The following is a 12696-nucleotide window of genomic DNA, read 5'->3' as shown; positions in this document are numbered from 1 at the left end:
GGGATCTTTAGAGGTCTCAGTAGTTCTATGCTCCATGTGCCTCAATCTGAGCTTGAGGCCACATTAGATCAATGTCCCTAGGCCATGGGGTGACTGAAACCACAGGCTGGACTGAACCTATCTCCCTGCCCACTGACCCTCTTTATGTATTCTAGTGGGGCTAGCCCAATAGTGTCATTCTAGAATAAACCTGACATTTGTCAATACCACCATGATTTTCTGTTTTTCTTTTTCTTTTACTTTGGGGTGTGGTGGGGAGAGGAAGAGGGAGAGGGAGAAGAAGAGGGAGAGGGGGAGGGAGGAAGGGAGAGAGAGAGAGACAGAGAGAGAGAGAGAGAGAGAGAGAGAACCCTAGGCAAGCTCCATGCTTAGCAAGGAGCCTGATGCAGGGTTCAATCCCACGACGCTGGGATCATAACCTGAGCTGAAATCAAGAGTTGTACGCTCAACCAACTGAGCCACCCAGGTGCCCCCACCATGATTTTCAATAAGAACATCTCTTATTAGCTCAAACACAATGTGGTTTTTCATGGTTCTTTTGCCTTTGTCTCTGCCCACTTTGCACCGTGCCCCTCTCCACTCTGCTTCTACCGACTGCCCCTTCATCCTGCTGTCCCCTTCTCTGTCCTGGTTCCTCCAAGAGCCAGCCATTCTTCAGCTCTGTATTTGAGTGCCTTTAGACCAGGAACAAACCGACTACCTTGTTTTCTAAAACTTCATCCTAAATAAATTCCATTACTATTTAAATCTGACTCAGAAGGTGAAGTTTGTCAAGTACCAGGACTGGGATCTAGAAAAGTTATCTTTCATCCACTGCCCCGCATGTGGCTCTCTGCTGAGAATAATCTTAACCTGCAGGAGCAGGTAGACTGTGTCATTATCTGGATGTAGTGGATCTCCCAAAAAGGTGCCTTCTCCCCAGCATGGAGCCAAAGCTCGGAGCTTGGAGATTCCTCTTTCTCTCAAAGGCCCTGGAATAAGCCCCCAGCCCCCTGCATAGGGGACCCTCCTGGGAGCCAGCGAACTCCCGGCACAAAAACACTCAATCAAGGGCTCCATAGCATAAAGCCTGCTTAAGAATCAAATTGAGGACTTTCTTGTGTGCTTTGTCTCTGTACTCCATGAGCCTCAATTATTTTGGCAAAAGAATCCATGACTCAGTGACAGTTCACTCAAAGAACCCAAATTATTTCATTTTCTACACGTTCTGATCTGAGAAGAATGTCATACCTTTTTAAAAAAAAAAATCTCCTGGGGGCGCCTGGGTGGCTTGATCGGTTAAACGTCTGACTTCAGCTCAGGTCATGATCTCACGGTCCGTGAGTTCGAGCCCCGCGTCGGGCTCTGTGCTGACAGCTCAGAGCCTGGAGCCTGTTTCAGATTCTGTGTCTCCCTCTCTCTCTGCCCCTAACCACTTGCATTCTGTCTCTGTCTCTCTCAAAAATAAATAAACGTTAAAAAAAAAAATTAAAAAAAAAATCTCCTGTGTGAGTTCTAGCTCATCTGCTTTCCCTTTAAAAGGTCGGTTTGCTAGAATTTTGTTCTCTGCTTTCTATGCACACTTCATCAAAGCCTCATTCTGTAATAATAATTCTTCTCTCATAAACTATTAACTGTACCCTTTAATTATTTACTAGATATGTCTAGTAGATTTTCCCAGGACTTTTTCTTCTGCCTTCTTTTCCTCTTAGTATAGATATCCATCCTCAACCTTCCCACTCATGATCATGACAATTTCTTCACAAGTTCCAAACTGGTGGATTCAACTGTCTCCCGGACCTGCTCTACAGTTCAAACTCAAGTGATTTACTGCTGAATTTATCATGCCCTCTCCCCTACATGCACCCATTCTGGCCCAAACCCTGTGTTTCTTCTCAGTCTTAAACCACCATTCTAGATTCCTCCTTCCATAAGCCCTCATTAAATCCATTTGCAAATCTATTATTTCTGTATTTCATATTGTCATAGGTTTGGTTTTCTAGAAAGCAGACTTCGTTAGGGGAGATCAGTGTTCGGTGGGTTATTAGAAAATGCCGTTGATTGATGGGGGGGTGGGAGGGAGGGGAGGGTGGGTGATGGGTATTGAGGAGGGCACCTTTTGGGATGAGCACTGGGTGTTGTATGGAAACCAATTTGACAATAAATTTCATATATTGAAAAAAAATGCCGCTGTGATCAACATAAGTAGAAGGGAAAGAAGGAAGGATGGACTGAGGAAGAAGCCGGGCTGTTCTGCAACTTAGCAAAAGCCTTAGCTGAGCCATAGGGTGGCCCTGAGAACCACCCGAGGTGAAGGTGAGGGGGCCAGGTCTTATACCCCACTCTCCTTGCAACGATGTCAGTGTGAATGTGTTGCCCTGAGAAAGGGTGTGCCCGCAGGTGGTGGGGACAGCTGAGACAATTCATAAAGAGGGCCGTCAGCCCACAGCACTCCTAATGGATGGGGAAACTGTCCTTCACGCCCGAAGGGAGATACAGGGGACACATCAGTCTTCAATACACATGTTTATCTGATTCAGCTGCTCCTTTCCTTCCTTGGCGCTTCCAGTGCAGACTTTCATCATCCACTCCCCAGAAAAAAACCTCGGTGCCCTTCTTGACGGTCTATCAGCCTCTTACTTCCTCTGCTTTACTCAGTCTTAGATGCTGCCACCAGCCTGATTGCATGTGGCATTCTTCACACGGTACACAAAGCCTTTCATGAAAAGATCTGTGTCCGAAAATGCAGCCAAATCATCCACATTCCCTTCAGCCCTTTAGACTCTAGCTCAGCTGAAACGCCTTACATTTCCCTGACGAGGCCAAGGCCAGTTGGACAACTGTACCTTTGCAAAGGTTCCCTCTCATCCGAGATGGACTTACTTCTTCACTGCTGGCTCACTCCTGCACAGCCTTTAATTCTTAGCTCAGAGATGAGCTTATCTGTAACGGCTATTGTGACTCCCGTGGACAGAGAAGATTCAGCTCTTATCCCTTCCAGATACTATACTTATTGTATCTAGACTGACTCTCACCGAGTCTATACATTCTCTAGTTTAAGAGTGATGTCCCTCCAGGAGTGCCTGCGTACTCAGTTGGTTTCAGAGTCTCTCATTTTTGGCTCAGGTCATCATCTCACGGTTTGTGAGTTCGAGCCCCTCATTGGCCTCTGTGCTGACAGCACAGGACCTGCTTGGGATTCTCTCTCTCTCCCCTCTCTCTGCCCCTCCCCTATTCACACTCTTATCTCCCTCAAAAATACATAAATCAACTAAATTTTTTTTTGAAAGAAGACTGATGTCCCTCCAATTTTATATCCCTAGAACTGTGTATAATGTCTGACTTAGCAAAGGAAAGATGGAAGAAAAGAAGGGAGGGAGGGAGGAAAGAAAAATAGACTCAAATACGTCTTTTTTCAAATACTCCTTCATCCGAGTGGGACCCGAGCCTCTCATATCTGCCCCAGCCCAAGACCTGCCCCAAGTTCTTCTTTCTTTAATTCCTTCCACTGTGAGAATCAGATTTTACACCCAGTTACTGCTGGCGTCTTCATCCGTTCATCACTCATTCTTAAATGTTCACACTTAGAACAACTTGGGGCCTCCCCTCTTCCTATTTCTTTAAAATTCATCAGAAAACCCTTCCCAAATCTTTAAGTGTTTATTCATCCTTTTCACATTTTTTTTCAGCAGGGGGCAGTAAAATTTCATTATTATTTTGTTCTTCCTAGATGCTACCTATTAAGGCAAGACCAGCTTTCAAAGTAAAAGCAAAGACAGAATGTTGTTCAATTTTTTTTATTTTTTTTAACGTTTATTTATTTTTGAGACAGAGAGAGACAGAGCATGAATGGGGGAGGGGCAGAGAGAGAGGGAGACACAGAATCGGAAGCAGGCTCCAGGCTCTGAGCCATCAGCCCAGAGCCCGACGTGGGGCTCGAACTCACGGACCGTGAGATCGTGACCTGAGCCAAAGTCGGACGCTTAACCGACTGAGCCACCCAGGCGCCCCAGAATGTTATTCAATTTTAATGATCACCCTTGTCTAAAGGAAGGCTTTCGCGGACAAGAAGATGTCAGGGTTTGGTAAGTCAAAATTGGTATATTCTTTTGGGATGTATGAGAGACCAAGAATGAACACGAGTGTGCAGTTGTCATACGTAAAATGCATAAAGACCAGGGGCACCTGGGGGGGCTCAGTTGGTTAAGCATCTGACTCTTGATTTCAGCTCAGGTCATGATCTCACGATATCACAGTTCGTGAGTTCAAGCCCCACATCAGGCTCTCGCTGACAGTGTGGAGCCTGCTTGGGATTTGCCTTCTCTTCCTTTCTCCCTGCCCCTCCCCTGTTCATGCTCAAGCTCTCTCTCTCTCTCTCTCTCTCTCTCTCTCTGTCTCTGTCTCTCAAAATAAATATATAAACTCAAAAAAATGCATAAAGTCTGAAGAGGTCATCCGTCAGCTCCAAATCCCGGGTCAGCAGCAGCTAAGCAAGATTTTGAGTGACTGTCACCTGTGAATCCCAGTGAACCAGGGCAAAAAGAGGCAGAGGAAGGGGGAAGGGGTCCTGGGATTAATCTTTGTGACTCATGACTGAAGCTACAGACTTTTCTGTTGAAAACAAATGGGGGAAAGAGGACAGTACTTGGTGTGGATGCTGTTTACTGCGACAGCACCCAAAATATTTTAGCCAGTGTTACCAAAGCATGTATTAGAAAGAACTGCAGGTCTGAATTTTCTATTCTATCATGATTGACGGTGCAGTGAAGAGAAAGATGAACTTGATAAAATGGAGCCTAAGTTGATAAAGTCGGCAAAATCTGAACCCCAAGTCCATGAGAAACAAGACCAAGAAAGCAATGTAATTAGCACCTGACAATGACCATACGTTTTTCGGAAAACTCAGCACATGTCGCTTGCCGCCCTAAGCCCTTCCCACGTGTGACCTAAATGTGTTCCCTCATGTAATCCTCCCAACACGGTCTCTTGTGCCCTGTCTGATCCAGCCGCCCTGTTCTCTGGGCCCTGGTTTTGAGCTCTTCTCTCAGCTTTGCAAAATCCATTCCAGCTCATCCTTCAGCTCACCCCAAACAGCCCTTCCTTTCCCGACCTTCCCAACTAGATCACATCTTCCTGTTGTGGCCTTTCAAAGCTCTGCAGTCCTCCCTTTCATAGCTTGTGATAGGGTTGCAATCTAATATTTTGCAAAAAGAGTAGAGACTTAAGATAAACCAGCAAAGCATTGAGCCTACTTGGCGTGAGAAAAGTAAACAGAAATATCAGTCTTTTGATAGGTAAAGGGAGATAGATGATACCGCTATGTCAACAGGATGGCTGTCGGGCCCAGATGATCTGCAGGGACTGTGTTGTCACGTGGTGACTTCATCAAGAGCCCACCCCTCTTCCCCAGAACTGGGAGACACCCTTCCTGCTCTAACTGTGCCATGGCTGTCATGCTCTTCTATTACGTGGCCCTTTACCTTCTGGGTGCAGGTAAGTCACTGACACAGATTTCTTTAAAATCAGAAAGAAACATTTTCCCCTGTTCTGGCTTTGAACCTGGTTCCAGCATCAAGGTCCACCCGGGACCCTGTCGTCAATTTGTGTCTCCTTTTCTCAGGTCTCGTGGATGCTAGTGTCTCCCAGACCCCAAGACACTATGTTTCAGGAACAGGAAAGAAGATTACTCTGGAATGTTCTCAAACTATGGGCCATGAGAACATGTACTGGTATCGTCAAGACCCAGGAAAGGCACTACAGCTGATCCATTATTCATATGGTATTAATACCACGGAGGAAGTAGAGGCCTCCTCTGGATCAACCGTCTCTAGAATAAGGAAGGAGCATTTTCCCCTAACACTAGAGTCCACCAGCCCCTCACAGACATCTCTGTACTTCTGTGCCAGCAGTGAATCCACAGTGCTACACAGGCACCTACAGCCTGCATAAAAAAGTGAGGAAGCCCCACCTTAACCTCATCTGAAACTACAAAAGCCACCGAAGATTTTCCCAGACTCCTCGGCCCTGAGAAGACAGTGCGGTCTGAATGACGGTGTGGGTAGAAAACTAACCCTGGGTCAGTCTCTACGAAGATGGGGAATGGCCAATTCCACATTCGAGGACTGACTTGTCCCCTGCGTTTTTATTCAGTCTAACTAGAGGTTCATTACTTCTGTGGATTGTTTCAAGAAACAAACTTTTAGTTCCATGGATTTCCTCATTGTTTTTCTGTTTTCTGTTTATTTGACCCCAAATTGGATCTTTATTATTCCTTCCCTATTCTTACTTTTGGTATACTTTTTGCTTCTCTTTACAGTTTCTGAAGGAAGAAATTTAGCTTAGAATGCAGACCTTTGTTTTTTTTTATTCTCTAATGTAGCCATTTAACGCTATAAATATTCTTTTAATCACTACTTCATTCCATGTGATTTCATATTTTATATTTCTTTCTTCAGTTAAAAAATATAATTTTCTTTGAAATTTCTTCTGTAATCCGTGATTCATTTAAGAGTATGTTGTTAAATTTCCAAGTATTTGGGAATTTTCCAAATTTCTTTCTGTTGTTTATTTCTAAGTAATTTGATCTGAGAAGATACTTTGCATTCTCTCGATCCTTTTATATATGCTGAGATTATTTTATGGCATAATATGTGGTCTATATTGGAAAACATTCTATACATTCTTGAAAAGAATGCATATTCTTTGGCCGTTGAGTAGAGTGTTCTAAAACCATCAGTTAGATCAACTTGGTTGATAGTGTTGTTCAGTCTCTTTACCCTGACTTGTTCTCTGTCTAGTTGGTGCAATCAATTTTTGAAGGTAGAGGGGCACCTGGGTGGCTCAGTCAGTTGAGCCCCCGACTTCGGCTCAGGTCACGATCTCTCAGTACGTGAGTTCGAGCCCCACATCGGGCTCTGTGCCAACGGCTCAAAGCCTGGAGCCTGCTTTGGATTCTGTGTTTCCCTCTCTCTATGCCCCTTCCCCACTCATGCTCCATCTCTCTCTGTCTCTCAAAAATGAATAAACATTAAAAAAAAATTTTTTTTTAATTTTTTGAAGGTAGAGCATTGAAACCACCAACTATAGTTTTGATATGTTCATGTCTTCTGTCATTTCTGTCAGTTTTTACTTCATGCATTTTGGAACTCTGTTGCTATGTGTCAGGAGACACCCCAGTGTTGCCCATGCAAATGCTCTTTACACAAAAATGGACTAAATTTAGAAATTTATCGGATGCCACCAACTTTACCAATATATGCAAAGTGGGAATCTCAGAAAGAGAGGAGCAAGAGAAAGAGGAGCAAAGAATTCATAGCCAAAAATTTCTCTAGTCATTGAAAACATTAATCAAGAGAATCTAGAAACTTAATGACTCTTAAGTACAATAAACACAGAGATACTCATCTAGACATTATAGTCAAACTTCAGAAAGCCAAAATACACAGAGAAAATATTGAAATAAATCAGAGAAAAATGACTCATCATGTGTAGGAGACCAGCAATATGGCTGAAATGATGGAGGTCAGAAGATATGTGACATGTAAGAAGAAACAAACAAAAGTCGCCAAGAATTCTATACCCAACAAAGATACCCTTTGGAAACAAAGGTGAAATAAAGACATTCCCAGATAAGCAAAAAATAGGAGATTACTAGTTAGCAGGCTTGCCTTACAGAAAAATCTTAGGGCCATCAGGCTGAAAGAAAATGACACTGACAGTACCTTGAATCCACAGGAAGAAATAAAAAGCACCTGAAAAAGTCAATATAAAGGGAATGATAGGTAGGTAGGTAGGTAGGTAGTTAGATAGATAGATATAGATTGATAGATAAACACAAAAGCAGAAGCTAATGAGGTAGAAAATTTTGAAACAGTAGAACTAAGAAATACATAATAAGTTCTTGGGAAAAATAGAAAATTGCTTGTCAACTAAAAGACAGGGAGAACAAATATACTAAATAAGGAATGACAAGGGAAAATTATCAAAATAGAGTACATTTTTAAAAACAGTATTTTGTACAATTCTCCACAAATAACTTCAAGTCCTAAATGAAATGGATCACATTTTAGGAAAATGCAGTCTAACAAAACTGACTCTAATGCAGATAGAAAGTCTAAGCAGAACAGTGGCTAATGGCCCTAAGAGAAATACGTGCACCATCACCATCCCAGCAACAAAGCAGCCCCAATAAAAATGAAAGGTGGGAAGAGAGTTTATGGGGCATTTAGCGGCATGCACATTCCCAGAATCATATTCCCTGCAACTTTCTCCTTTACTGGAAGCAAACTGGTAGCCAAAGGAACAGAAATCACTACAACAGAAATATCAGTTGGATGAAGTATTTACTATAAACAGAAATGTTTACATGAAGACAAAATTCTTCAGAATTCTATCCTAATTCTCATAATAAGAGCCCAACCTGGTTAACAAGGATGCTTCGGCATGATAAGAAAGTACTTGGAATCACTTCAGACTCACTAAAGGCTGAAGATATTTGTTTACAAATAAGAAATAGGAGGCACATGGGTGGATCAATCAGTTAAGCAACCAACTTCGGCTCAGGTCACGACCTCGCAGGTTCATGAGTTCAAGCCCCACGTTGGGCTCCGTTGCTGACAGCTCAGAGCCTGGAGCCTGCTTCAGATGCTGTGTCTCCCTCTCTCTCTGCCCCTCCCCTGCTCACATGCTGTCTCTCTCTCTCAAAAATAGATTAAAAAATATATTTAGAAAGAAAGAAAGAAAGAAAGAAAGAGAAAGAAAAAAAGGAAGAAAAGAGACCCACCAAGAATTTAGAAAAAAAAAAATTGGGCTTGAGCAAGCCATCTGCCGAGTATGCTCAAGGTTTGCAGCAAGAATAGACAGAGTTAGCCTAGGACACCAGAGAGTAAAGAATATTTTGCATTTCAGGCAGATGGAGATAGCATACTAAGTGTGCTTTTACTTTTAGAAGTTAGAGTAAATTGAAAAATAATTCCTGAAGGCATAAGACTCCAGTCAAACTCTTAAGAGAGAGAGAGAAGGAGAGAGAAAGAGAGAGAGAGAGAGAAAAACCTTGAGAAATTCATTATTAATAGTTGAAAATGCAGGTTTTGGAATTCGACTTACCTGGCCACTTCCTAGTTTTACCAAGGTGCTGAGCCTCTCTAAAGACATTTCCTAGTCTGTAGAATGGAGTCAGTAATATGTATCTCCCAGAGTTTTTATTTAGTCGAGAAAACGTGTATGGACTGCCTAACGCAACCCCCAGCACAAAAATTTGACTCAATAATAAATGATGATGTTAGTAGCGGTAACATCATTAGCAGCGCTTCTAGTTCACCATTTTGCGAGCTCGATCTTAACGAGTGGGTACTTTATACGGGGCTTTGTTACAACCTCTTAACGTTTGAATTTTAACCCATTCGATCTTCACAGCATCTCCGCGAGGCACACGCTTTCATTGGCACGAATTAGTGACAGTAAAATTAAGGCACGAAACGGTTCGTTTGCTCACCTACGATGAAAGGAAGCGGCGGAACCAGTATTCGAATCCAGGCAGTTTCCCTCTAGAGCCTTCCATAGTAACCGCTAACCTAGAGGCAGTAGTGGTCGTCAAAGAATGCCGGCGATGAAAAGCTATGTCTGAGGCAGAAAGAACGCAAAGGAATAGCATGTATAAACCCAAAAGAACAACCACGTCTCCCAATCTGAATTGCCCAGAGGAGTGGAGCCTAGCCGGGTGATGCTCTGTGATGGGAAGGAAGGACTCCATTTCTGCAGGATCTGGGACCATGGGCGCGGGTGGGACAGTGACATCACAGGCAAACCACCTACAGGCTGACGAGAGCTGGAAGATGACGCGTCCCTTCTTTTATCATGCCTTGGGGAGCAGGCTCCTCTGAGGAACCAGCTTTTTGTCTCCTGGGAGCGGGTGAGATCATGCAGCGCAAGGAAAACTCACACACTGGGATTTCTAGGCTGTGGCATAAACCTTATTTTTTTTTTCATGGACCAAACGACCTTCCTGGTGGACCCTGCCTATCACTTCTGCCTCCTTCTCTCCCAGATCACTTGAATATTCAGGAAATCCAGAATGGGGCGGGGGGGGGGGGGGGGGGAGGGGAAGCTTTTGTTTGAATGTCTTTAGGACTTTGCTCCTAACAGAATGTTCTGGCGTGACCAAGTCCCAGGGTTGGGGCTACAGCTGATCCACAGCTCACTTGCTGCTGGCCACACCAAAGAAGATTCCCTGATGCGTGCAGTGCCTCCTGGAAGAAGGAGGAGGTTTCTTCAGGCCCTGGACCCATCTTTGCGCTCTGTGCTAGCATTCTATGACGATCCACAGCCACCTCCTCAGGTGGCCCAGAATTTGAGAAAAAAAAAAAATCATCCTAGAAATAGCGTTAAACGGCGGAAAGCCACATCTATGACATTGGAACTTCAGTTCATCTGTGGTGACTCACATCCCACAATTTCCCTGAAATGTTTTTTTCCCCAGGCAAGCAGTTTTGAGAGCAGTTACGAGGTCACCCAAAGGGATCAACAACTACCAGTGCCTGCAAAGTGTTTGTCCCCACTGGTAAACCTCCGGTAAAACGAGTTCCTACAACAGATCCAGACCACCTCTGAGCATGTTCCAGGCACCTACCAGATTTTCCTTTGTTTGTGCACCTTTTCCTGTTCCATTCCCTCCACCACAACCTGCTCACAGCCCAGGAAACACAGGCATTATGGGGAAAGCATGCCGAGATTCTATGGTGGAAATTCATGGAAATGAAGACATTAAGCCTGGCTAAAATCAGAGTACTTTTACAGTAAAATTTCAAGCTGCGGAGAGAGGTACCATGGTTTCCCATGAGGAAGTGAGTTTCCAGAGAAGTGTCTGGAGAAAATCTCAAGGGTTCATGCAACACTGCTCAACTCACAATAAGGGTCTGGTAAAAATTCTAATGCTTTTATTTGATTTTATTTTTTATTTTCGAGAGAGAGAGAGATAGAGAGAGAGAGCGAGAGCATACGACTGGGGGAGGTGCAGAGAGACAGGGGGACACCAGCCAGCCTGATGTGGGGCTTGAACTCATGAACCATGAGATCACAACCTGAGCCGAAGTTGGACACTCAACTGACTGAGCCACCCAGGTGCCCCGGGTCTGGTAAAAATTCTAAAAACACGAACCCACCATATCAGAAAGGATATATCGTATAAGGGAAATTAGAATTCATAGAGGTAAAAAAACCAAAAAACCCAAAAAACCTGCCACGCTAATGCTTTAAGAGAACATCATACGTGATTGTGTGACCTAAATGAAGGAAACCAACCACATTCTATTAAGCCTAAGAGGCTTTTGATTCTTCTCTGAAGCAGTGAGGGAGGCGGGTGTGGTCTCCAGCCAGGAAGCAGCTGAAAAAGTGTGGGCCTCGGAGACTAAGTTCATCACAGCACCAGATGGCACCATTCATCAGGTCCTGCTATGGGCACCAGGTTCCTCTGCTGTGTTGTCCTTTGTCTCGTCAGAGTAGGTGAGTCCTGGGCACCTGTCACCGTCTTCCCAGGATCCACCCAGAGAACGTGTTTTCAGGACAGTAGCATCAGTCTCCCCTCCCCAGGCTCTGCCTTTATTTGACCACTTTTTTTTTTTCTGCCACAGGCCTCAAGGATGCTGTAGTCACACAGTTCCCAAGACATAAGATCTTGGGGACAGGAAAGAAATTAATCCTCCATTGCACACAGGATATGAATCACTTTTCAATGTACTGGTATCGCCAAGACCCTGGATCTGGCCTGCAGCTGATCTACTACTCAACTGGTACTGAAGCCTTTGAAAAAGGAGACGTCCCTGAGGGGTATCACGTCTCTCGAAACGAGTTGCCGAATTTTCCCCTGACCCTGGACTCTGCCAGCACCAATCAGACATCTGTGTATTTCTGTGCGAGCAGTTTATCCACAGCGCTGCACAGCCACATCCTCTCTGCACAAGAAAGAGGCGAACCAAGGAGGGAGGGGACACTGCCTTCAAGATTCCCAAACCGTGGGGCACCTGGGTGGCTAAGCCCGTGAAGCCTCCGACTTTGGCTCAGGTCGTGATCTTGTGGTTCGTGAATTCCAGCCCTGCGTCCAACCTGCTTCTGATTCTCTCTCTCTCTCTCTCTCTCTCTCTGCCCCTCCCCCACTTGTTCTCTCCCTCTCTCTCTCTGTCAAAAATGAATAAAAATTTTAAAATTAAAAAAACAGATTCCTAACCCAAATTAGGGAAAGTTATCACATGAGATTGTATGGAATCCCTGCCTTGACTTTAATATTCCTTGCTTCCTTTTTTTTCCCCATTCTTGTCCCTCTAAGACATCTTTCCTGTCATAATCAAAATCTTTACCCCTGGTTGATATTACACTAGACCAGAGGGCATTAACCCAAAGTGAATATTTCCTAATGCGAACTTCAATTTTCAGATACAGATGTAGGGGAATTTTGATAAAACTGAAGCCTGATCAAGTAAAGAAAAAGACCCTCAGATTTGCAAAGATCCTTCAAAGATTCTACAATGGCGTCTCTCAATAATTGAGTCATACAGGAAAATAAGTCGGGAGGGGGGCTTCCTCCGATGTGAACTCCTGAGCGTGAGTAACGTAGATACAGAGGGTGATGACAAGTTCTCAGACAACTCGTGAACTCAGGATTACCGAGAAGGAGAAAAAGTTCGTGGAAGGGAGAGCGGTAGGTAATAAGAGACACAAAATGTG

The 12696-nt window shown here is 44.1% G+C and overlaps 2 gene segments (V, D, J or C); both read left to right on the top strand.

Annotated features, from left to right (window-relative positions):
- The first annotated feature begins 5378 nt into the window (after nucleotides 1–5378).
- Nucleotides 5379–5928, top strand: LOC125917891 (T cell receptor beta variable 25-1-like). The segment is given in 2 exon segments: nucleotides 5379–5472; nucleotides 5600–5928. Coding segments are annotated over 2 exon segments (378 nt in total).
- A 5335-nt stretch (nucleotides 5929–11263) lies between these two features.
- Nucleotides 11264–12118, top strand: LOC125917885 (T cell receptor beta variable 28-like). The segment is given in 2 exon segments: nucleotides 11264–11478; nucleotides 11607–12118. Coding segments are annotated over 2 exon segments (459 nt in total).
- Nucleotides 12119–12696: the final 578 nt, after the last annotated feature.

Source organism: Panthera uncia, unplaced genomic scaffold (assembly GCF_023721935.1).
Source record: "Panthera uncia isolate 11264 unplaced genomic scaffold, Puncia_PCG_1.0 HiC_scaffold_278, whole genome shotgun sequence".
Classification (NCBI taxonomy): domain Eukaryota; kingdom Metazoa; phylum Chordata; class Mammalia; order Carnivora; family Felidae; genus Panthera; species Panthera uncia.
The sequence above is the reverse complement of the archived record's forward strand: the minus strand, read 5'-3'. Positions and strand labels throughout refer to the sequence as shown.